The 26074-nt window shown below is 42.1% G+C and overlaps 1 protein-coding gene across 2 annotated transcripts; it reads left to right on the top strand.

The window, feature by feature from the left end:
- The first annotated feature begins 1820 nt into the window (after positions 1-1820).
- AP1M1 (adaptor related protein complex 1 subunit mu 1) lies at positions 1821-25284 on the top strand. 2 transcript variants are annotated; one of them, XM_075903376.1, is made up of 12 exons: positions 1821-2006; positions 3739-3895; positions 4351-4418; positions 7848-7978; positions 9354-9501; positions 11326-11452; positions 17978-18120; positions 18298-18369; positions 18876-19034; positions 20340-20465; positions 22169-22244; positions 22813-25284. In XM_075903376.1, the coding sequence occupies exons 1-12, from the start codon at positions 1965-1967 to the stop codon at positions 22833-22835; spliced, it is 1272 nt and encodes a 423-aa protein (XP_075759491.1). In that variant the 5' UTR covers positions 1821-1964; the 3' UTR covers positions 22836-25284. The 2 variants fall into 2 exon arrangements, with proteins under 2 accessions (XP_075759491.1, XP_075759493.1); XM_075903378.1 differs by lacking the exon at positions 1821-2006 and adding an exon at positions 2377-2399.
- The last annotated feature ends 790 nt before the right edge of the window (positions 25285-26074 follow it).

The following is a 26074-nucleotide window of genomic DNA, read 5'->3' as shown; positions in this document are numbered from 1 at the left end:
ATTGTCAGTGTTCTTGCGCGAATACTATGCTTCTCCCGTTAGGGAAAAATGTATTTGCACAAGAGGGCCAGTGTAGACAGCTAAAAAGTGTTTTGCGCAAAAAAACCCTGATGGCGAAAATGGCGATCGGGGCTTTCTTGCGCAAAACCGCGTCTAGATTGGCACGGACGCTTTTCTGCAAAAAGTGCTTTTGCGCAAAAGCGTCCGTGCCAATCTACACGCTCTTTTCTGCAAATGCTTTTAACAGAAAAACTTTTCCGTTAAAAGCATTTGCGGAAAATCGTGCCAGTCTAGACGTAGCCGTAGAGCTTTGCATTTGACAAATAAACCTGCTCGATTGATTTTAAACCTTGCCTGCATCTGTCGTTCCCTGGGCCTCTCAGAGATCTGTGTTGACCCAAGTGCACGGGGTCTAACGCTCTAGATAAAGGGAGTACCAATTGTTACGCACGCAGCCGAAAGTTTATCATCACCAACGCAGAAGAGGTCCTGTCAGGAGCGCGCCAGGACGACCCTGACCAGACGACCCTGACACTGACAGTCCAGACCACTGAAGGTACTGAGGTACGAAGACACAGAGGTACCACAGTCATCTGAAGAAGTGGGCTGTGCCTATGCAAGCTCATGATACCATCTACATGTTTTGTTAGCACTTTATAGACTAAGACTATTTGTTGTTTTTAAGTTCAACCAATGAAGGTGATGATGGTTTTTTATGTCTGTAGAATCTGGTGTTAGTCATCTTCCTTTCCAAGTACTGTACAAACTAATGGGTCTTATCAGCCTCTTGTAACTATTTAGTCTTTTAAGGTGCTATTACACTATTTGTTGTTTTTTTAGTTTTTCCTGTTACAGACTTAACTCCGCTATTCCTCTGAAGCTTATCTACTCACTGTCTCTTTTTTTCTTCCCTCTCATTTTTTTCCTTCTCTCCCTTCTTCCTTTATTTATTCTTGTATCTGGACTTCCAATACTCCTGTCATTGGAAGAAGTGGGTTGTGCCCTTGAAAGCTCATGATACCATCTACATGTTTTGTTAGTCTTTAAGATGCTATTAGACCGTTTGTTTATTTTTTTCAAAGGGGGACAGTTAGTGGCATCCAAAAGGCCAAATAAGGAGCAGAAGTGACCAAAAGCAGAGATGTGTGTGTGGGGGCAGAGATGTGTGTGTGTGTGTGTGTGTGTGTGTGTGTGTGTGTGTGTGTGTGTGTGTGTGTGTGGAGGCTTTATTGGGGCCACCCTTAAGATTTATGGGATCCTTCACACTACCATTAAAGTGAGGCTCCTATACCCGATGGCAGCTGGGTGTATGATTTTTTAGAGAGGTCATTTTCTAATCTTCAGTAACACTAATGAAAGCTAATAATAGGTCTGGCCGGCTTTTTCCGTGTTAATTAGATGCTCTCTGGAGGAAGCAGAGCCCCAGGACGGGGAGAAGAAGAGGCAGGTGGGTGGACATGAAGGGCCATGGGGTGACCCCATTTTTGGGGTGTCTTATGCAACTGCATATTCTGCACAGGGGTGAGGTCAGTGCATGCCACAAGAGGATGGGGGGAAGGGGCAGAAAAACCTGCTTCTGCCCCTAGCCTCTAAGACTCCCACAGGCCTAGGAACCAGGCCCAGGTCTGCAGGGCCATGTCCCTCCTGGGAAGAAGCCAGGCGCCAGCCTGTTCCTCCAGCTCTCTATGGGCCGCTCAGGCTAGCGCGCCGCTTTGCGTCCCCCCGGCGACGGGGACCATAGAGAGCGCGGGCCAGAAGGGCGGGGGTGCATCCGCTCCCTCAGTCGCTTCCGCCGCAGGGCGTGTTTCCGCGGGAAGGCCCCGCCCCCTTCGCTGGTGTCCCTCCGCCCTGCCAGAGGCCTCTTCCGCCCCTGCAGCTGGCCTAGCCGGTGGAGAGCGGCAGCCGGAGCGGCCGCGTTTCCGGCCAGGAGCGGGGCCGCAGCGGCGCCGAGCAGCCGGGGCGCGATGTCCGCCAGCGCCGTGTACGTGCTGGACCTGAAGGGCAAGGTGCGGAGCCGGGGCGGCCTGGCCTGGGGTTCCCGCGCTGGGCTCGGGCCCCTCCGCATCCCTAGGGGCCCGGCGGGAGGGCTCAGGCTCTGACACCCCCATGCTCCCTCCCCACCTCGCTCGGTGCGTCCCCCTCCCCCGCCTGGGGTGGGGACCCCGGTTCCTCCAGCCTGCCCTGGGGCCTCAGGCGTGCCGGGAGCCTGCCGAGAATGCTGCCTTGCTTCAGCCGGAAGCTTTGGGCTAGACTTTGTGCTGCTGATCAGCTGCAGTGGTGCAGGAAGTGCTGGTTTTGGTAGCTGGCTCCCTTCCTCCTCCCGCTCTCCCTTCTGGGGCCTTTTATCCTCTTCCTTCGTGAATAAAAACTCATGCAAGTGAAGTGGGTTTGATTTTGGGGTAAGTGAAATGGAGATCACCACTGCTTGTGGAAACTGAAGCTACAGAGACACTTTAGCTAACTTTCCATATTTCATCGTATTCCATTTTGGGGTAATTAGATTTGGGGTAATTTCCTCCAGGGTAGATTGTCAGAGACCCTGGAGGTTTTTCGCCTTCCTGTGTAGCATGGAGCACAGATCAGAGCTGGAGGATTCTCTGCATCTTGGGGTCTTCAAAGTATTTGAAGGCTTCAATATCTGAGACATAGGTGAAAGGATTATTCTAAGAGGTGTGGGTGAGATTCTGTGGCCTGCACTGTGCAGGGGGTCAGACTAGATGATCATAATGGTCCCTTCTGACCTTAAAGTCTATGAGATTCTGCATATTTAAGTACATTCTGAGGTTTTGTTCTATCATCTAAGTATATTCTGTTCCCAACATTGATATTAGGGATGTGAACGGGTAACTGGTTACCAGGTAAGCATCACACTTAGGCTACGTCTAGACTACACCTCTCTGTCGACAGAGAGATGTAGATTACGCATGTCAAAATTGCTAATGAAGCAGGCATTTAAATCTCCCGTGCTTCATTAGCATAAATATGGCTGCTGCTTTTTTTTTTTTAAAACTGAGCTTTTTCCAAAAAAAGGCAGTCTAGACGTGGATCTGTTGAAAATAAACCCGTTTTCGACAGATCCTGTAAACCTCATTTTTTGAGGAATACAGGATCTGTTGAAAAAGGGTTTATTTTCGACAGACCCTCATCTAGACGGAGCTTTTTTGAAAAAACGGCAATTTCGAGGGGGGGGGGGCGGGAGCGGTGGCCATATTTATACTAATCAAGCGCGTGTGATATTTAAATCCCTGCTTCATTAGCAGTTTCGATGTGCGTAATCTACATCTCTCTGTCAACAGAGAGGTGTAGTCTAGGCGTAGCCTTAATGGGTGATACTCTACTGGGTAATGGTTAACCATTACCTGGAAGAGGTCCGCTGGCTATTCCAACTCTGTGGGGCTGAAAGGGGGACTGTTGGCTCCCAGCCCTTGTGGGATTGTGGAGTGTGAGTTAGACTGTGTGCCCCCATTTAATCATTTACTTGTTAACTTAATGTTTAACTGGTTAACTAATTAAACATGATGTTCCATCCCTAATTGATACATGCTATTTAATAGCTGCTGAATGGATTCTAAAAGCTATGCTTAAGTTGCGAATGAAAGATTTCAATGTACAGTTTGTCATTCAGTTAGTGAAGAATTTTGGGGTTCCACTGCCTAAAAGTACTTCCCATGTGTCAGATGATAACTTCAGCATTTGTTTTTAAAACCTATTCAGATTTCTGTTGCATGTCTATTGCAGGTCCTCATCTGCCGGAATTACCGTGGAGATGTGGATATGTCTGAGGTGGAGCACTTCATGCCAATTCTTATGGAAAAAGAGGAGGAGGGAACACTTTCTCCCATTCTAGCTCATGGAGGAGTACGTTTTATGTGGATTAAACACAACAATTTATATCGTATCCTTTAAAGTGTCAAACTGTTAGTATGGTGAAACTGATGAACATGGTGGATTTTCAGAATTTGTACTTGAATGGAAGTAATAGGATAACAGGCTTACTGCTAAGAATTTTATTGATCAAGATTTACAAAGATGCAAAAAATATATAAATAGGAGTTTTTTCATGACATACCTTATTCCAGTAACGTGTATAAAAGTGTTAAAGTGCCAATTTAATATAAGTATTTCCTGAATTTTTAGTCCTCTGCCCCCAGGAGTTAAACCATCAAAAATAACATAAACCCCAGAATTTTCAATATCAAATGACTCTGGAAAGAGGAATGTCATTGCTGCTTCCTTAATATTTGGGCCAGCTGTAATAATATAGTAAATGCGTTTTGAAAATGTATTTAATTATAAGCATTTTTTAAAAAGTGTAACTTTAAACTCCAATTCCTGAACATACTTTTTCAGTTGTTGCTACTTCTAAGAAGAATGCTTGTGTCTCTCTGGTGTTTTCATTTCTTTACAAGGTGGTTCAGGTGAGTATGGAAGTGATATTTGTTCATATAACTAAACATATGTTTTATGTAGATATGGAAATCTTTTAATTATGTAGTGCTGTGCAGAAATGGCATATTTGGATTATAGGTGGTTATATAAAGATCTTTCAGTGTTCGTTTCTGATGTTTATTTTGTGCTGTACAGGACAAGGATACTGACAATCTTATAATAAACAGGCACAGAAAATGATACAACATGAAAGCTAGATTCAAATATTGTGAGCTTTGTGAGCATTGTTGAGGAAGCAGATTTTTAGGATGTATTTCATTAATACATGACTTGCTGAGCTGGACTAGGGAGCCTATATTGCAGTTTTGTGGCAGCATAGAGTTGAGAAAAGAAACTAACAACCTTTGTATTTTGGAGTGAAGGGAATCAAAGTTCTTTAAACAAGACTGTGTCTTAAATGTTGCATGTAAGTAGCTGTGTGCAGAGCCTTGAGAGTAGGGATGAGAATTTTAAACTCAGTGCTGTATGAAGATAAAAGTCTGGAGAGATTCTAGGGGGATATTGTGCTCAGGCTATTCTCCAAAGCACTAATTCTCAACCAGAGGTATGTATGCTCCTAGGGCCATGTCTACACTACACTGAAGATGGATGGGGTTCAATTTAGTGGATCTAGTGAAGAACCTGTAAATTGAACTCAGAGGGTGCCCCCATCAGCATCGGTACTCCTGCTCCTCATGAGGAGTAAGGGAAGCCAACAGGAGTATTTGCTCCTGTCAGCCTGCGACTGTGTGGACGGCACAGAAACTCAGTTTAAGATATGTCAACTCCAACTACATGAGTAATGTAATAGGAGTTGCGTATCTTAATTTGACCTTCTGCTGTAGTGTAGATCAGGCCTGGAGGTGCACAGAGCTCTTCTGGGAGGGTGGGATACACCAACTCCTCTAGATACTTGCCTAATTTTACAACAAGCTAAGTCAGTACAAACTAAAATTTCATACAATTAGTAGCTTCAGAGGGGCAGCCAAGTTAGTCTGTAACAGGAAAAACTTTAAAATGCTACTAGACTTTTTTTTAAGACTAATAAAACATTGCAGTACTACACACTGACATGTAAAAACAATATTTATATTTCAGTTAATTTTATAATTAATGGCTATTAGCCAGCATGGGTAAGGAATGGTGTCAGAAGGTGGAGATGGATGGTAGGAGAGAAATCGCTTGATCATTATCTGTTCGGTTTACTTCCTCTGGGACACCTGGCATTGGCCACTGTTGGCAGACAGGGTACTGGGCTGGTTGGACCTTTGGTCTGACCCAGTATAGCCATTATGTTCTTATAATTCTATGAGACAGTAAGCAATTTTTTAGTAAGTGTGTGCTGTTACACTTGTATTTTTATGTCTGATTTTGTAAACAAGTAGTTTTAAAGTGAGGTGAAACTTGGGGATGTGTGAGAAAAATCAGACTCCTGGAAGGGGTACATTAATCTGTACAAGTTGAAAGCCAGTGCCCTGAAGCATCTATTTCGGAAGAAAACTATTTCCTTTTCTTTGGTGACTTCTTTGCTGTGTGGCTTCTGGAAGGGGCTACTCTTCTAGGATAAGGCAAAGCTTGGCTGTACTTCATGGATGTTGTGTGGTACATTACAAACTCTGGGGTTAGCATGGGTTTTTTTTGTTTTTGTTTTCCTGGAAGGAATTTTTGTAGGCAGGCATATTCCACATACATCGTGGTTTCTTTTAATTTTTAGAGGTCACAACCCTAATTTGTCAAATAAAATAGTGGCTATGTTCATGTGTTTTTGTTGGTAGCCCCTGCAAGTTTAAAAAAAAAAAAAAAAGACGGGGGCGAGGGGGGGGGAGAAGGTGAGAAGTGTGGTGTCTGTTAAATGGACATTGGAGGAATGCACTACTGCTTGAGGGGGCAGGCTTTAAAAATGGGCATTTGACATCCAGTCTGGTCTGAGATGGGGCAGTGTGTTTTAGCCAGCGATTACGGATGTGTGTAAATATAAAGAACTACTTGAAAGAAGAGAAACCGAGACAAGGATTGTTAGATTTCCAATGCACAGGTTTTGAGGCTCGGCCCAGTGTTTATTTCAATAACTTGTGTTCTCTATAGAAATATCCCCAAACAAAAAATTGTTAAAGTAGTACTGGGGAGCAGGGAGTACATGTATGTGTGTGTTACACTCTTCGTGGCTTTTGTAGGCTGAGAATATTGCACGCATGGGGGCTCCTTGTAATCTTCCATTTTCTCCCACAAATCTCTGGGTGCCACCCTCCCATTCCCCTCTTTTTTTCAGAGGATCCCTGCAATTCCAGCCAGTCTCCTCCCCAAAAGGGTCTCCATGTGTCCCCTTCCATGTCCCCTTCCATACCAGGGTTCCCTCTTTCTCCCCCATACAATCAGCTTTGTGCATACCCCCATTTGCGTTTTCCTCATTTCCCTCTATAGGATGGACTCTGGCAGATCCTGGTATGGAGCACACAGTCTCCCCTCACACACGAATACATATAAACTCCAGGCATACTATGTGCCCCCACTCCTCCCTCCATGCATTTTAACATCCCCCATTTTCCCCTGTTGCAGGGGTTCCATGCTCCCTCCCTGTAGTAAGAACCCCCATTCTCTCCCCATGTTCTGTGTGAATACTCATTGCTACCTCCCTCCCCTATGCAAGGGGCTTTGTCTGCCTGCCTTTATCCTCCCCACTTCATACCAGGCAGGGTCCCCGCAATCTCCTCCCATCCACACTGGGGGTTCTGCCTGCCACATTCCCCCTTCACATAGTAGAGCTCCCCTCTTCTCTTCACATTCCAGTGGCAGTGTGCAATCTCCTCATACCTCGCATATCACTGTGTGTGGGGGGGGCGGAGAGGGGGAGTGTGGCCCATCAGCATGTTAAACTAGTGTAGTATAGAGTTTTGTAGCTGTGTTAGTCCTAGGGATGTTAGAGAAACCAGACTTTTATTGGAAAAATTTTGGTGACACACCAGCTTTTGAGCTTACATAGAGTTTTTCTTCTTACCAGCAGAAGCAGGTCCAATTTAAAAAAAATACTTCATCCACCTTGACTCTCCTAGGAGTATACACAGGAGTAGTATTGTGTGTGAAAGTATGAACGGTGCCATCAGTGAGTTCTTTGAGCTACAGACAAATGCGGAAGTGCTAAAGATCATTTTGAAATTGATTCGATGGGGTGATAAAACATTATTGTTACATTCAGTTCAATGGCATTTCTGTTTCCAATTATGGCTCTAAAATAAAGAAACTTGTTCTATTTGTGTAGTGGGAAGAAAATGAAATACTTGAAAGTCAGGAAACTTGGATTTTAAAGTTCAACAAGTTACCTTAATTCACTACTATAGGTCATCACATTTTTAATTTTCAGAAATGGAGGATTACAAGTTATGTGAATTAAACTTCACTGTTTTCTAATATTAACATTTCAGGTATTTTCTGAATATTTCAAAGAGTTGGAAGAAGAGAGCATTCGAGATAACTTTGTTATAATTTATGAATTGCTTGATGAGCTCATGGATTTTGGCTATCCTCAAACCACTGACAGTAAAATTTTACAAGAGTAAGTATCCGTGTACTTGCACTTAGATACCAGGTGACAGATGTTTTGAACACTTATGAGCATAAAGAAGTTAGTTTACATGACTTTAGAAACCGTCCTCTCTCCAGGTTATTACAACATGGGATCAATTTGTAGGTTTCCTTTTGTTTACCAGCCTGGATTAAAATCAATAGGATACTAATAACAGGTGTCCCAAAAGAGTCAGCTGAGGTCTGTCCATTAGGGAGAACTGCAAAGAATGGGACAGCCAGTCCCCCAGAGCTGGTGGTTTTCCTAGTACTTCAGTTTACTAAACTAGCACAAAACAGCCTCTCTGGTTATCCAGTGGAAACAACACATTCCCTTTATCCAGACTCAGGCTCCCACCTGGACACCCAAGTCAAATAAAGTTCTACCAATCCCAAAGGATCAGATGCATTATCTCTCAGCTCATTGAATGTTTCAGACCTTATCCCAAATACACGCTTATAGCCAAGTCTTAACTAAACTAAAATGTAATAAAAATAAGAGAATATTGGTTAAAAATCATACAGACATGAGTACAATTCTAAGAGTGGATTCCTAGCAAAGGTAAGCTTTGTGATTGCAAAGAGTTCTTGCGGAATTTAGTTCATAGGTTATAGTCCATTGCTCATCATCATATTCTGTGTGTGTACGAGTTTAGGACTGGGCTCTAAATCCTTATGGTTTAGGCTTTCCCTGCATGAAGTCTTAAACAGATATGAGAGAAAAAGGATCAGGACCCAAAGGGTTTTATATAGATTTCAAGAAGCCTCTTGACATTTCAGTTCTGAGTTAACAATAGGCTTTTGAGATAAACTTCTGTTTCCCAAAACATTAAGGTAAGTAAGATAAGGCAGTTTATCCTTTAAAGAGACATATAGACAATAAAATGAATCTTGGGTGAAATAATTTCCCCTTTGATCTCCTAATCAACAGGACCTGTCTGTTTACATGGTTACTTTTACCATCTTACAAGATACAAGCAAATATATACAATTAGTATCACTTCTAATTTCTAACAATACATGTCAGAATTCTAGCCTTAACTCTTTCTGGCCATATGTGATACTTGGCATAACATTTGTTGCAATTTTTATAACAGTTATATCAACAATGGTTTTTATGGTCGTATTATAGTTAGATGTCATCAAAAAGCTGTCAACCTTTTCCTGTCCTTGTTGATGGAATGGTACAATTTCCTATAAATACATGATCTGTCTTGACCTGGCAAAGAAATAGTATTTTCTAGGATTTAATTTGAATTAATATCAGACTTCTTTTGTTTGCTGATGACCTGTGACCTTAAGTGAATTACTAAAGGGTACAAAATGTAACTTTTGTATTTAAATAAGAAACTTATGTGATTCTGAAGGTACATCACTCAAGAAGGCCACAAACTGGAAACTGGAGCTCCACGCCCACCTGCCACTGTTACCAATGCTGTTTCCTGGCGGTCAGAAGGGATAAAGTATAGGAAAAATGAAGTGTTTCTGGATGTTATAGAATCTGTTAATCTCTTGGTGGGTTTGTATTTTACTTGTAGTTTATTTTGTTTTTTAATGAGAGTTGTAGTAATCAGTAAATATGCAAACACAAAATGGAAACAGAAATCAGTGTGAATAGCTTGATCTATAACGTTTTAGTATTTCATTTGAAACAATTTACATGTCTCCAAATGGAGTGATCAACAGTGATAGTACCTTATGTTGCTGTACACGCAGGTACATGAGTATGACTTATATAATAGACTTCAATAGATTTTTTCAGCCATCAGGGAGCTTCTTTTCCATTCTAAACTTGAAAAACATAGGGACTCTTTATATTCCTGCCTACCCCTCACTCTCTGAATAAAACAAACTCTCTTCTACTCTCATGGAATGACTCCAGTGTTATTTGTAGTCCTGTTGGTCCCAGGATATTAGAGACATGGTGTATTATCTTTTATTGGGCCAACCTTGGTTGGTGAATGAAACAAGCTTTTGAGCTACATAAAGTGTCTTTTCAGACTTGAAAAAGCTCTGTGTGTCACAGCTTGTCTTTTGAAAGTGCTATGCAGGTTTCCTTTTGAGTATCATGACTGACAGAGTGACTGCTTTATGAACAGTGTACACCCACAAGTGATAGGGTGTATTTGTCCTTTATCGTTTTACTGTGGGAGTTCATTTGAGAGGTGGTATGGTTTTTACCCAGATTGTTTGTTACTGGAGTACTTAGTGCATTGGATGAAGTATACCACATGTGCTAGGCATGTGTAGGATCCACGAACCTTGAAAGGTTCATTGTAGAAGGTGTTTGTTGTATCTCCACTGCTACAATGATCTGTAGGTTTTGCACCTGTTGTCCTGGCAGGATCTGGTGCCCCTTTAAGTAAGTGTGTTCTGGTCTTTGGCGACTTTACCTCTGACAGTGATCTTGGAGAGGTTAAAGGGTAGTTTGTTTCGGAATCCCTCCTTTCTGGCTTTCAGTCTGTTTCAAGATAAGGTCCCCATTGGGTATTGGTTGTATTGTTTCATGATCTCTCTTCCCCCTGCCCCACCCCCATATGGCTTCTGGTGAAGGATGGTAGATAACAACTAGGGGTGAGGTCCAAGGGGATTTTATTTCTGTATTGAGGCAGGTTTTCTCATGGTATTTGAGTGGCCCGTTCCATGATGTGATTTATTTCTCTGAAGGGGATTGTTATTATTTGGTGAATGCAGTTTTGTGTGTGTTAAGGTGGCGATTCAAGCGTCTATCTTTTTAGACCTGTGGTGGTATCAGTGTCTGGCTGAAGATAACCATTTTCTTGGGGTGGGTGGGGGTGTGTGTGTGTGAGAGAGAGAGAAACTGTTGGATCTACCACACCTACTTTAGATCCAGCAAGCACTTAAAGAAACAATTTCTCAATTAGTGTCTGTCTTGTAGGGTTGATGATAGGGTGATGATAGGGACACCCACAAGTGATAGGGTGTATTTGTCCTTTATTGTTTTACTGTGGGAGTTCATTTGAGAGGTTGTGTGGCTTTTACCCAGATAGTTGTTACTGGCACACTTAGTGCTATCATTTTAATACATACATGTTATCATTTTCAAATGTATTGTAACAATCTTATTACCTATTTGTTAGCAAACAAAACTTTATATATCCTCGATTAATAAACATGTTCACTAACACACGAGACCTTTCAGTGTAAATGTGCAAATTTATTGAAAATATTGTTTCCCAGGATTGACTGAGTTTTCAATATTGTTTATTTTGAGACCCTAATCTTGTGAAAACAAGGAAGTGTAAAATCATTGTACCTAGTTGTTAAAGATTGTTCCAATAGCTGAGGAGAATGACTTCACCTTTCTTTGCTCTTTAGGTTAGTGCCAACGGAAATGTATTGCGCAGTGAGATAGTTGGATCCATTAAAATGAGGGTCTTTCTCTCAGGAATGCCAGAGCTTCGCCTCGGTTTAAATGATAAAGTACTCTTCGATAATACAGGACGTGAGTATGTATATAGCATTTCTAAAAACATACAGGCATATTTCCTCGTTTCTTTGTCTTTAGGTCACCTTAAGGCAATGCAACACATCAGACAACAAGATTTATTTAGGATGGTGTGTCTTCTCATTTACTAGTTGAGGAGGTTGTATTGCTATATAAGAGTAAAGAGTAATTTTAGTGTTACAAATTAAATGATTTGCTATCAGACGGGAAGCACTCTTCGGGTGGATGTGAAGTGTAAAATATTAATGTATTATTGACCATGAAGACCTGATCTTCATTCAGTTAAGGAACTTTCCATTTCTAGCCTGAGTGGTATGCCAGTGATTTCCACTACATAGGCCTGGGGTGGGTAATAATTTTTGTTGGGGAGGCCACTCCAAGAATTTGGTAAGTGGTCAAGGGCTGCACTATTCCATTATATTAATGGAGGAGGTGCAGGGTCTAGGATAGAGGTTGGATGCAGAAGGGAACTTGAGGTAAGGGATTGGGATCTGGGAGAAAGTTTGGGTGAAGGAAGAAAGTTGTGACATGGGACAGGAGACTGGGATGCAAGAGGGTGTGCAGAATACAGGAGAGGGATATGGGTGCAAGAGAGGATTCTGACCTGGAGGAGAGTGTAGGGTCTGAGAGGGTTGTGACCTGGGGCAGGAGTTCACGGTATGTGTGTGCAGGAATGTGAGTAGTGACTGGGGATAAGGAATTGGGATGCAGCATCTGGGAGTGGGTTGTGACCTGGAGAAGGGATGTAGGAAGGGGAGCAGGACTGGGAAGTGGTTGTGACCAACAGTAGGAGATTGAGGTGTAAGGTCTGTGAGGGAATTGTTACCTGTTGTAAGAGGGAGTGCAGGATCTGGGAGGGGGTATGGGTGCAGGAGCAAGGATGCAAAGGGTTGGGGTTACATGGGGTAGAGGGGCAGAGGATTAGGGAAGGGAAGGACTGGGGTGCTAGAGGCAGGCTGTGGCAGGGAGGTGCTTATCTGGATTTCTCCTGGCCAGTAGCCCTGCCCAGTAGGTTCCTCAGCCAGGTAGGAGCCATATCCGTTGCTCTGAATGCTGCAAGATGAGGGGAGCAGTACATTGCGTGCTGCTGGCCCTCCAAATAGGCAGCTCTCATTGGCCAGAAACTGGCCAGTGGGAACTGCAAGATTGTGTGCAGTCTCTCCTTCACACCCAGCAGGCTTGCAGTGTTCAGAAAACTGCTCTCAGTAGCATGTGGGGTCAGAGCAGGCAGGGAGTTGGGCTCCTGCTATGTCCTTGGGTCATGTTTTGCCTGCCCCAATATAGGCTTATATCGCTGTGAATTTAAAGAATTGTCATTTATTTTAGCTCCAGTTACCCATGTTATATGCAAATTTGATGCCCCCTGTTATTGTTGAAAATTATTTACAATTAAGTTGTAATTTAAAGAAGAATGTTATAGAAGGAGCTATTCCCAGTGCAAAAATTAATCCCGGCCCTTAAGTTTGCAGTATTAATATTTTAGTGTTTTCTTATTTTTAATACAGGAGATTAAATGTGGGAATTGGCAGGTTGAGATATATGGAGATGTATATCCACAGTCTGTGAACTAAAGAGGAGGTCATGGGAGGGGAGTTGAGGAGGAAGTAAAATATTGGACAGCCTCTCTAACCGATTGCACACACATAGCAACTGTGACAGGTGCAGTCACAGAAGACCCCGGGGGATTGTTCCCCAGTGTGCTGATCATGCCACACTGCTTCCTGCCTCCTTGCTTTCTGGGGCTCCCCGCCACCTTGTCCTGCTGGGCCAGATCCTCTGGTCTCCTCCAGACAAGGCAGAGAGTTGAGGTAACTGCCCCCTGCAGAGCAGTGCAGACCCTGAACCACTTCAGCTCTGGGAGGACACAGTTGTAGGGGTCAGCACCCAGGAAACCAATCCCCAAAAGGAATCAACCCCCCAAATTAATCTGTCTTTCTCCGTGCAAGTTTTACACAGTGAAAGCTCATCAGGAAAGCACCCTTTATCAATGAAAGAGAGCTGCACAGTGGTTGCTTCTCCCAGCTAACAATTACTTACATTAGGCCTGATAGTAAACAAAAGTGTTTTATTAAATACAAACAGTAGGATTTAAAGGGTTGCAATTAAAAACAGATACAATTAAGTTGCTAAATTAAAATGAATAGAAAAGACATAGCTCGTTCTAATTCACTAAGAAACTTGTCACATGCAAATTTTTACCCTAAACAGCTGTTCTTAGTTCAGGTGGTATCTTCCAAGACCCAGATGATCTTTTATTCTGAAGTGGGTCTCCAGTTCTCTTTAAGGTTCTTTTTCCAGTTAAGAAGTGCCAGGCATTTTCCAAGGCCAGCAGAAGATAAAGGGCTGATAGATTCCCATTGTTTAAATAGACTTTCTCCCAGGGCAGGAAGTTTTTGTTTGGCATCTCCCCTCCCATGGAAAAACACCAAGTTCAAAATGGGTTCCAGTACCAGGTGCTATGGTCACATGTCTTTGTAGACCAGCGGTCTCCAATATTTTTAACCACAAGATCACTTTTTCCATTTAAGTGCAATGTGAGATCTACCTCAACCCAAATACCCTTGCCCCACTTCCTTCCTGCCCCTTCTTTGAGGCCCTGCCCCTGCTTCACCTCTTCTCTGAGGCTTCACCCTGCTCACTTCCTCCTCTTTCCTCCCCCATCCTCACTCATTTTCACCAGGCTGAGGTAGGGGGTTGGGATACAGGGTCTGGTCTTGGGCCAAGGAGTTTGGGAGGCACTCTAGGCTTAGCCCAGGTTAGAGGATTGGTGTCCAGGAGGGGTTTGGGTGCAGGGGGACTCACATCTGGGACAGTAGGTTGGTGTAGGTGTAGGTTCAGGGCAGAGATAGGGGTTCAGGAAGCAAGCTCTGGCTGGGCACTGAGATGGCTTCTGGTTGGTGGAGCAGTGAGGTTAAGGCAGGCTTACTCCTGCCCTGGCCCTGCACCACTCCTGAAATCAGTTGGCATGCACAGCAATGGCTCCATGGCGCCATTTGCTGCCCCTCATACTCAGGCACTGCTTCTACTGGCCACAGTTCCCCATTATTGATCAATGGGAGCTGCAAGAGCAGTGTCTGCAGGCAAGGACAGCATGTGGAGACTCCCTGCTCTGCCTTTCTCAGGGGCTGCAGGAACATGCCAGCCACTTCCAGGATTAACAATTACCGTAGGGATATTTACTCCAGTTAGGCATTTTAGAACTCGCTACTCAAATAATTACATTTAAGTGTAAGAGAGAAATGAAAATTATGAAATGCACAGACCAGTCAAAAACCAAAACTAACCCACTTTGCAAGCAGTAAAAGTAGTGGTATCCTCCTCCTTACCCCCTGCCCCAATGTATGTGTTGGTTCAGGAGATGGGGTGTGTGTGTGTGTGTGTGTGTGTGTGTGTGAGAGAATCACACACACACGCACACAGAGTATGTGGCAGTGACAGATTTGCATTGCCAGGCTCCCTCCATCCCCTGTGTGGAGATAGGGTTCAAAAGTGGGGGGAGGAGGGACACCCTGACATCAGTGCCTCACCTTCTCCCTCTCACACCTTGCACAGCAATCAGGAGGTGCCCGGGGGGCAGCTCCAAGGCAGAGGCAGGAGCAGCATGAGTGGGTGAAGGGGCAACTGAATTGCCAGCTCTTGACAGCTTCCTGGCCAAAGCAGTCAGGATGACTAGTCAGGGGCTCCAAGATCGACCAGTAGATCCCAATCTACTGGTTGGTGACCACTGTTCTAGCCTAACCACCTTCTGGATTTACAGGATAAACAAGGCTGTTCATAAGTTGTTGGGTTGATCACCAAGCCTTCTGGCACATCAGTAATAGCTCTTATTAGCACATTCAAAAGTATAAACTGGTTCATGCTTCATGTTTCTGACTTCACATAAAAGATTGATGCAAGCACAAAATAAGATATACAAGTCCACCAGATTATAGAAATAAAAAGGTTACTTGAGGTATGTTGTATAAAGCATCTTCGAGTTATGCATATTTATACTCTCAAGCCAATTTTCATAAAGCTGGGCGGGGGGAACCATCACAGCAACATCATCCTGTTTTGTGCACTTGTGAAATGTCAGGGGGAAATACCTCTTAAATTCTTGGGACATGTAAATGCTTTTCTTTCCCTTCAGACCAGAAGTCCAATACTGTATTTCCAGTGACAGTACTGAGCAAAGAGAACAGAATACCTTATTTAAGTTGGTCTGCTTCAATGGGCTACCTCCACTCTCTTTTCACTAAGGGCATGTCTACACAGCAGTGTTATTTCACACTAACCGGCATTATTCCACATTATGAGAAGTTATTTGGTCATATTGTCAAAATAATGGCAAGCTGGAGGACTTCTTACTCCGACTCCTGTAACCCTCATTTTATGAGGAGTAAGGGAAGTCAAAGGAAGAGTGCTTTTTCTCAGCTGTCCTGCTGTGTGGACAGCACCAAAAGCCGAAATAAGTTATTTTGACTTAAGCTGCACAATTGATGTAGCTGAAGTTGCATAACTTAATTCGGCTTTAGCTCTGCTGTGTAGATGTGCCCTAAGATTCCTAAATGTACTATAATGAATTAGATGTAGAATAGAACTATTATGGCGACCATGAGCAGCTGACCGCTCAATTGCTTTATAAAATGCAATGATTGCCTAAGACAGGGTGGGCAGATACCAGCCCACAGGCCAAATCCAGTGTATTGGGGCTAGCTCCCAGCAGGCCCTCATACTGCTCTGTTTACCTGTGCCTCCGCAGGTATGGGGAATCACAGCTCCCATTGGCCATGGATCGCCGTTCCTTTGGAGGTACAGGTTAATATAGCAGCAACAACCCATCAGGGGCTAACCTGGTGAACTGCCACTGTTTTATTGCCCACCCTTGGCCTGAGAGAGAGGTTTTTTGTTTTTTGGCTGTTCAAAAACTCCTCCTAAACAATAATAGCTAGGACCACCAAATTCACTATACAGCTTCCTCTTATCATAACTTAAAGCAACTTAAAGGTTTGGTTGTGCCAGAAAAATTTTATATGCTTAGAATGGGATTGCTTCTCAGAAAACCATACAGAAGAGAGAATCACCAGGCAAGTGAAAGGGGTTGGCTGGGGGAGCTGTCGCACCACCTCTCCCTGGTCCAGGGCTACACAAGCCTCCCACTCTCCGGATACCCTTTAGGAAAGGCGAGGGGTTTGAAGTATCCACCCCCAATTCACATGGGAGCATTGCTGGCTGTACTCCAGGGAGCAAGGGGAAAGTGCACCGTTTGTTGTATTCATCACTCTGGGGAGAGCAGGGGGCAGATGAACGTGGACTTGCCTCTGCCAGGGGACATATACCCCTTACCTGGCTGTACCCACTGGAGCTGCAGCAGCCATGGAGAGGAGTTTTTCACTAGGGATATAAGCGACTAGTCGCTTCCCTCTTCTTGCTGCCACTGTTAGAGGCAGCGAGGGGAGAAGCAGAAGCCAGTGCTGAGGGGAGCCAGCTTAAAAGCTGATTCCTCCCAGCACCTTCTCCAGGGTGCCACCATACCGCTTCTCCTCCACTGCCTCTATCACTAGCCTGTTACAGGGGCTGCTGGACTCAGCATGAGCTGGGACCAAGCAGTCTGGTTCCAGATGCTGCACTTCTGCATTTTGAATATAATAAGAGCCCAGCTTCTGAAGCTACCCCTGCTGCGGTTCTGCAGAGTGGTCCTATCGACTAATCATATTGTATCAACTATACGATTACCTAGGTAACTGCAATTTAACATCCTTACTTCTCACCTGGCTCCGACATGCTGCAGTGAGAGGGGACTGGATAGCCCTCTCTCCCCGGGACAGCCTGCATTCTGAACCTTTGGCATTGGAAAAGTTTCAGAAAAGGGCAACAAAAATGATTAGAAGTTTGCAACAGGTATGAAGAGAGATTAAAAAGACTGGGACTTTTCATCTTAGAAAAGAGGAGACTAAGAGGGGATATGTATGTTAGAGAGAGGTCTGTACAATCATGACTGGTGTGGAAAAAGTGAATAAGGAAAAGTTATATAAGAACTAGAGGTCACCAAATGAAATTAATAGGTAGCAGGTTGAAAACAAACAAAAGGAAGCTTTTCTTCACACAGTGCACAGACAACCTGTGGAACTCTTTGCCAGAGGATGTGGTGAAGACTAGAAGTTCAACAGGGTTCAAAAAAGAGCTAGATAGATTCATGGAGGTTAGGTCCATCAATGGCTATTAGGATGGGTAGGAATGGTATCCCTAGCCTCTGTCTGGAAATGGGTGACAGGAGAGGGATCATGTGAGGATTACCTGTTGTGATCCCTCCCTCTGGGGCATCTGGTATTGGCCACTGTCAGCAGACAGGATACTGGGCTAGATGGACCTATGGCCGTTCTTATGTTCTTAACCCCTCATCCTCATCCCAGAGCAATGATTTAAATGAAGCATGCACATTTTCATTTTAGTTCCAAAAAACAATAATTGAATTAAGGACCTGACCAATGCCGCGTAAATCTTCAAGCGTGCTATACAAATTGTGGTTTGTTTTCCTGATAGGTGGCAAAAGCAAATCAGTGGAACTAGAAGACGTAAAGTTTCACCAGTGTGTTCGTCTCTCTCGTTTTGAAAATGATAGGACAATTTCTTTCATCCCACCTGATGGAGAGTTTGAACTCATGTCATATCGTCTTAATACCCACGTAAGTTTGGCGCATATTTTGACCTAAAGTTAAACAAATTCATGGATGAAAATATCTTAAATTCTGGATAAAACTGTAAAAGCCTCCTGGACTTTTCTTATTTTTTTTGTGCTCTATATGAAAGTGTATAACATTTTTCTGACTAGTCAAAACTTACACGTGTTTGTTCTCCAACAGGTGAAACCACTAATCTGGATTGAGTCTGTGATTGAGAAACATTCCCACAGTCGCATAGAATATATGATCAAGGTCAGAGATCCAAAAATGGCCACTCTTAATTTCAGTCTCCTTCTACAAGGCAAACTACTGTATGTAAATAACAAAATGTGTGAAGTAGGATAGTTTTAAAGTATACATTTGCTTTCTGGAAAGCCACTCCTTTCATAAATATTTATCTAATTTTAAGTAATTCAAAACTTATTCAGCTAGTGCAGAGGATATGTTCTTTCCTGTAAGGCAGTTTGATTTTATATAAGACAAGTTTCTTAATAAAATAAGTCTAAATATGTTAATAGGATTGTAATGGATTATTTTAAATCTTTTGCATACTTCTGTTTGACAATTTATCCAGTTCTGGTTTCTGCATTATACTTTTGTGCATACATGTTCCATAAGACTTCTGACCGAAAGGATGTTTTTACAGTTTGCAGCTCTTTGAACCTGATCAAATAAGATTTTGTTAAAAGCTGCAGATTGCGTTGGTTGTGGAGAAGTGGGAAATTTTTTTTAAATCCTGCATTGCTTGCTTTCTCTAGGCAAAAAGTCAGTTCAAGCGGAGATCAACTGCCAATAATGTGGAGATTCACATCCCAGTGCCAAATGATGCAGATTCACCAAAATTTAAAACCACAGTGGGAAGTGTCAAATGGGTTCCAGAGAACAGTGAAATTGTCTGGTCCATTAAATCATTTCCGGTAAGCTATACTGGTGTGGTGGCATTCCCTATCAATGCTGCTGTTAAACTACTGTGGGTTTCATTATAAGTAAATCTTCTGTTTTAAGAATTGAGTCTAGAGTGAATTTTAGTATAAAATCTAGAATTTGACTGAAATTCACTCTACACTTGATTTAGTTCTTACTGTTGGATTACTAGTACCATTTGCCCACCCTCTCCCCTCATTGTAGGGTGGGCACTTGAGTCACCAAGTACTTAAGGTGGGGGTGGGCAATAACTTTTAATGATGGGTCACTCCAAGATTTTGGCAAGTGCTCAAGGGCCACATTTCTACTGAGGGGGTCTGGGACAGGTTGGGTGTAGAAGGGAGCTTGGGGTAGGAGACTGGCATGTTGGAGTGTGTGTGGAGTCTGAGAGGGAGTTTGGGTGAAGGAGGGGGTTGTGATATGGGGCAAAGGCTTGGGGTGCAGAGTCTAGGAGAGAGTATGGGTGTAGGAGAGGATTTTGGCCTGAGGGAGGGGCTCTAGGAGGGGGTGCAGGGTCTGGGAGGGAGTTGTGACCTGGGTGCAGAGGGTTTGGGTGATGGCTTGGGGATGGGGGTATGGATGCCAGAGGGGATTCTGGCCTTGGGGAAGGGTGTAGGTGAGGGTGCAGGGCCTGAAAGGGAGCTCTGAGCTGGGGGAAAAGGGTATAGAGAGTTTGGGTGGTGGGCTGAGGCAGGTAGTTGAGGAGGAGAAGAAAGAAAGCAGGGGTGCCAGAGGCAGGCTCTGGCTGGGAGGTGCTTACCTAGGCAGCTTCCAGTCAGCAGCCCTGCAGGAACCTGAAGACTGCAGTCAAAAGCTGCTCCATGGGTAGGGTGAAGGGAGGGAGGAGGCTTCATTGGCTGCCTCTGCCACCAGCAAAATCTCTCAGCTGCTATTGGCCAGAAACTGGACAGTGGGAGCTGAGAGATTTTGCTGAGGGGTGGGGCAGAGCACAAAGCCTCCCTCCTCGCTCCCAGAATAGAACAGCTGTATTTCAAGTGGCTGCCATTGCGCTGTACTTAGAGTCCCAGCGAGGGAGCTGCAGGCTGGATCTGGTGGCTTGGCAGGCCAGATGTGGCCCACTGGCAGCCTCTTGCCCACCCCGATGTAAGATAATCATATGAAACTGGAAAAGCAAACAGGAAATCTTACTGTTTTTTCTCATTAAGATATTAGTAACTTAGTGCTCAGTTTTAGCCTTTCAGAAAAGAGCTATGTGACTGTATCTTCATGTCTGAAGCACTTTGGTTTTTAAAGGATATTTTCTTGTACAATGATTTATTTTGCCTCTCTTTGGATAGGGTGGAAAAGAGTATCTGATGCGCGCTCACTTTGGTCTTCCAAGTGTTGAAGCTGAAGATAAAGAAGGCAAACCTCCTATCAGTGTCAAGTTTGAAATTCCATATTTCACCACTTCAGGAATACAGGTTAATAAGAGTAAAAATGTTAATTTTTGTGAAATGGAATCTTCGTTCATTTAGCTCTTTGAGTGTAACTGTGGTTTTATAAGTAGAGTCCTACGCAGATTTTGTATCTGTATCCACAAAAATGAGCCACAGATATGTGAATCCATATCTACAGATGCGGATATGAAGTGGATATCCATGAATTTGCAGGGCTTTATTTATAAGGTACAAAATGCAGCTTCGTCAGATGCATGTAGTGGAAATTTCCAGAGGCAGGTATAAATATGCAGGCTAGAGATGATGAGGTGGAGCCAATCAGGGAGGATGAGGCCCACTTCAAGAAGTGGGTCTCATCCTCCCTGATTGGCTCCACCTCGTCATCTCTAGCCTGATTCTGGCCTGCTTATTTATACCTGCCTCTGGAAATTTCCACTACATGCATCTGACGAAGTGGGTCTTTGCCCACGAAAGCTTATGCTCCAACACTTCGGTTAGTCTACAGGACTTCTCGCCGCTTTTGCAGATTCAGACTAACATGGCTATCCCTCTGCTAGAATGCAGCTTATCACTTTAAATTCAGCTATAGAGAAATATAGATCTGTTTGAACAATGTGTATGATCTTTTCAGTCGAAGTTTTTTTAAAAAAAAAACCCTTACAATAACTGTTTGAAGCCAGTCACAATTAACTTTCTCCTGTCTAATGGAGTGTACTCCATTTTTCTACTTCTAAGCCAAAATAGGTCTAAAATAGATACAGAAGGCAGCAACTAAAAGAGATCGAGTAATTTCTGAATCTAGCTCAGTTTTGGTTTTTTAATTATTTTCAGAAGTTTTACTGTTTATATTTAAACTGTAGGATTAGTATTTGTCCTGTTGGTGCTTTAAATATATTGAACTTCCAGAAACTGTACTTAAGTTGAGGATTCAGTGAACCTGTTCATCTTAAGATTTTATGCAAAACTTTTGTTATCTTTTGTAAAAACAGTAGAAATTATATTAGGAATATGGGAATGTTATTGCAAGATCAATCTAATGACCCATCCAGTCCCAATACCTTGTTTCAGACAATGGCTAGTTCTACATGCTTTAGGCAATGTGAAAGAAAATCCTCTATAATGGATAATTATGGAATAACCTATACTCAAGGGAAGTTTCTTCCCAACCATTTCTGAAACTGAATCATCTGGATTTGTTAACTTTAAAAATCTGTCTAACATAACTGGTTGCTTTTATTATCTTTAATCTTCTTACCTATCTTTTGTATATATTGAATAAAAATTGCTTTTCCAGTTAACTAATTTAAAGTCATTTTTTAAATTTAGTTTTATGTCCCCCTTGCTTTTGAGAGGGTAAAAAAGTTCTCTTACCCTCTCTGTTACTCCTTATTTTGTGTATCTCATTATTTTGTCTACACTCTGAATACTCTCTCTAAGTTTTTCATGCAAGCATTCCATTCTTTTAATTTTGTCCTCTGACTCCGAATACCTCCTATTTCTGCTGTATCGTTTTGAGATGTGACCAGAACTGTGCACATTAGTCCAGCTGAGCTACCAGTTATTTACAGGATGGCATGATACTTCTTCTTTTGTAACCCGTCACAACATTCTACTCTCTCTTTTGGTTCCTGCTGCTCATGGGACTGTTCATAATGGTTTTCAAGACTTTTTGTCTAAAACGCATGTGTATGCTGAAGTAGAAAAGTAATTTAATCTTTTCTTTTCAGGTCCGCTACTTAAAGATCATTGAGAAGAGTGGCTATCAGGCGCTGCCATGGGTTCGCTATATTACCCAGAATGGAGGTAAATTTCAGAGCTATGGACTGTGTACACTAAAGTTCCCCATGTAGTTTTTCCACTAATGCACTTTTTAAAAAATGTGCAGTTTTACTAGAAATTATATTAATAAAGGTATTTCTTCTTCACCTACCCTGCTGTTGCTGTTATGGAAATTCCACAATCATATTTTTACAGTTAAGTTTGGGTTTAGTATTTTGCACCAGAAGCAGAGATTTAACCCCTTTGGTATATACAATTTAAGAAAATACACAGTGTGGAGAAAAGACTGGCAATGTGACCTTTAGTCATGGAAGCTGTTAAGCATGTGGAAAGGTCCATTTGGGTGAACAGAAATTCCTATTAGCTGGAATGTTTAATTCTAATGTGGCAAAGTTTCCTTTAAATGGTTTTTGAGCATGTAAACAGATAGTATTCTTCTAGCATGGTCTTTTTACAAATCTCATTTTTACTTGAGTAATCTTTGCTTTAATTTGGTATTATTCTATATATTTCTGATCTGATATCGCTACTCTTATTTAATAAAAGGTGAATGAAGTTGACTGACTTTTCTGGATTTCTTTTTCTCTTGCAGATTATCAGCTCCGAACACAATAATACTTTTCCAATCAGAACAGATGACAAATCTTCAGGTCTAGAATATGTAGAAAACGTCATGGTAGTCAAGGCTGTGAACATTGTCTGCGGGGGTATTGTATCAGCAAAGTTGAAATGAGGAGGAGAAAGAATCTGGGTTTTTTTTGTATTATGTTCAACACTAAGTGTTTGGACCATTAGTGCAGGTTGTATGAATGTATGTCTTAGAGCACGTTATTTCCGGCTAAATACTGATCATATTAGGAGTAGCAGTTATTTTGAGAAGCCAGGATTGCCTTGCCAGTCTTACTTCAAAGTTTCAAGAGTCCATATTTTAAGAGTGTATATATCCTCTTTAAAATCATTGGAAGCTTATTTAAAAGCTAGGGAGGTTGTGTTGCAACTGAAGTGGCTATTAAGCATTCTTAGTTGTAAATAACACTGAGCCATTATTTTACATTGAAAACACCTGACACTTTTGAGGATTATTTCTTAGTTAAAACTGTTAGCTTGCAAAAGAATTCTTAAAGGCAGTGAGGAGTCAAGAATGGTTAGGTCCTATGTTCAAAAATAATTGTTTTTGTTGGCATAGTTAAGCTCATTTGATATCTGTCAAAACTTGAGATTTTTGGGGGGGGGGGGTTGTGTTTAAACATAAATTTGATTAAAAATACAGGTGCATTAACTACTGTATTAGCTTGAGGAGGAAGAGATGTCAAGAATAAATATGGTCTCTATGCAGTATCATGGTCAATGCTTGTTTGAATTATGGAGCCAAGAAGTAAAGCTGAGGAATCCAAACAAATTAAGAAAACTCAGTATCAACTATCCTATAACATTTGATTGACTTAGATATTTCTGCAAAATACATTTAAAAAGTAAACCTGAAACTTCCGATTAAACATTTAAAAGCCAAAATGGCTAAAACAAAGTTCAGCAAATGGAACATGTTTGTAAGTAGTACTTCAGGCACTTCCTGATGATCAATGGCTGTCATTAGAGGGGCTGGGCAACAGAAGATAATAAGAAATTACATATCTGCCATCCAGTTTAAATTTAGATATGGAAAAATTTAAATTTCAAGAATTTACATTTTCTTCAGATTCTACTTTTTTTGCCAACTTTCTGGCAGAATCTTACAGTTTCATACTTTAGAACTATGAAGATGCTGCAAAACTGAATAGCTATTATATAGTTTTTTCAATTTCAGAAAATGTTAAAGTGGTTATTTCAGTGTTTTCTTTAAAAAGGACTAAACACTTTTGTTCTAGTGTAAATTTATTTGCTTCTGCCAGATTTTAGCTTAACAGCCTTGAAGAGGGACTATCACTGTTCACAGCTGATGCAGTGAACGGAGTGGGTGTGCAAGTTTTCCCACCCCTATTCTGCCATTCTAAAGTGCTTCAACCCTGCCCCAGAGGGGAGAGAGGGTAGGTCACTGTGCCCATTTGTGATGTGTAGATATGTGGACTGTGTGTCTACACACATTATATACAAAATCCCCCTGAGCAGTTTAGCATTGATATTAGGAAGATTTGTTTCAGAAAAGACCAATTTGCCTAAAGATCATCACAGCATTGATATTAAAGCATCTAGAAGCACATCATGGTAGCTTGAGAATTGGAATGTTAAATGTAGGTGCAGGTATTTTTATAGAGTAGGGTTATTAGATTTTATTACTCACCAAAACGTTACAACAAGTTAAAGCCTCTTATTCAAGATTTTTATGTTACTACTTCCATTTTCGGTTGAAATTTTAATCTTGGAGACCAAACTGACCATTTTGCAAGTTTAATGTGAAGTGTTTAGCTAACCTGTTACAGAACCTGTCAGATACTGTCTTCAGTCTACATTGTTTATGCAGTCCTTTTATTTACGTGCTTGTTAAATGTGGCAGTTATAATTGCAGTTTTCCATGTTGAAGCTTGTACCTTACAAACCACAACAGTATTTTACGGACTCTTTGCAGCTGCTGAAGTTTGATTATGTTGCAGAGTGGCCAAAGGCAGCAAAGAATCTTTCTTGCAGCATTAACCTCCACTGTCATTCTTCCGTAGCTAAAGGGTCTGAAACTGCCTGTGGATCAAAAGTACCTCCAGGGAAGAGGATTGACTCTGAACTTGTGGAGCATGTTTTATAAATGCTGAAAGTATTAATTTTTAATATGCCTGATTTAATTATCATCCTGTGTGAGAGAATTGTCGACATTTTAAATGTTTGCAGTAGGCAAGTCAGTTAATTAAATGTGCATATTTATCAAACTGGACAATTACAATAGAAAGACCTTCACAGTTTTGTCATTACCAGATACTTCAAAAAAGACCAATTTAGTCCAACGGTTGCCCAAATGTTCTGTATTTACATACAGACAGAAATAAGAGCTAATAATACATTAGTTTCGTGTTGGTCTTTGTTTAGAGAGTATTTATCTATTCCTCTTCCTTTGGCTATTAAATTTGTTCTTTTATAATTTGCAGTGCTGTCTTCATTTTACATTGGTAACATATCGCCCCCCGGGCTGGCTTCTGTAACTTTACTTAATACACAGTGGCAGACTGCCAACTAGTTTTGTTCTGGACAGTTATTTTTTAAAAATATTTTGATATATATATATATATATATATATAATATAAGCAATCTAGATTTATATATTAATATTAATCTAGATTTTTAAGTCAGTGTGGTTTCATAAACACTCAAGTTAACCAGAATGTGCCAATTGCCATCACAAATATCTGGAAATTGTGCAGCATAAACTAGGAATTTGAGACAAACTTTCAGTGTTCTGCACTACAAGATTAAGTCAAATTCATTAAAAGGGTCAATTTTTTTAGCGCCTGATTTTGTAAAGTCCCAGGTGCGTGTGATCAGCGTGTGCATGAGATCAATGCAGTCCCTAGTCATGTGGCTGCCTTTGATTTTGACAGCAATGCACTGTAGGTAGCTACCCCACAGATCCTACTGCCCCTTTGCATTCTGAGTTAGGTTCCCAGTGCCTAATGGAACAAAAACATTGCTGTGGATGGTTCTGGGTACATGTTGTCAGCCTCCCATAACGTACTCTTCTCCCTTTCCCCTGCTTGAAAGCAATGGCTAACAATTTTTGTGCCCTTTTTCCCCTGGTTGTCTGTGCAGATGCCATAGCACAACAAGCATGGAGCCTGCTCAGTTTCAAACTGCTGTGGCAAGCATTGCAAACACCTTGTGCATTTATGCTGTGGTTAGCCTGGAGCTTAGCCAGGAGCTCCTGGCGTGAGGAA

This window comes from Pelodiscus sinensis, chromosome 19, assembly GCF_049634645.1.
Source record: "Pelodiscus sinensis isolate JC-2024 chromosome 19, ASM4963464v1, whole genome shotgun sequence".
NCBI classification, from domain to species: domain Eukaryota; kingdom Metazoa; phylum Chordata; order Testudines; family Trionychidae; genus Pelodiscus; species Pelodiscus sinensis.
This window is presented reverse-complemented; position numbering and strand designations above follow the sequence as displayed.

Coding starts and splice junctions, on each gene's coding strand:
- AP1M1 (XM_075903376.1), top strand. CDS start 1,965: ATGTCCGCCAGCGCCGTGTACGTGCTGGACCTGAAGGGCAAG. Junction 11,453..17,977: donor ACTCTTCGATAATACAGGAC/GTGAGTATGTAT, acceptor TTTTCCTGATAG/GTGGCAAAAGCAAATCAGTG. Junction 20,466..22,168: donor TCACCACTTCAGGAATACAG/GTTAATAAGAGT, acceptor TTTTCTTTTCAG/GTCCGCTACTTAAAGATCAT.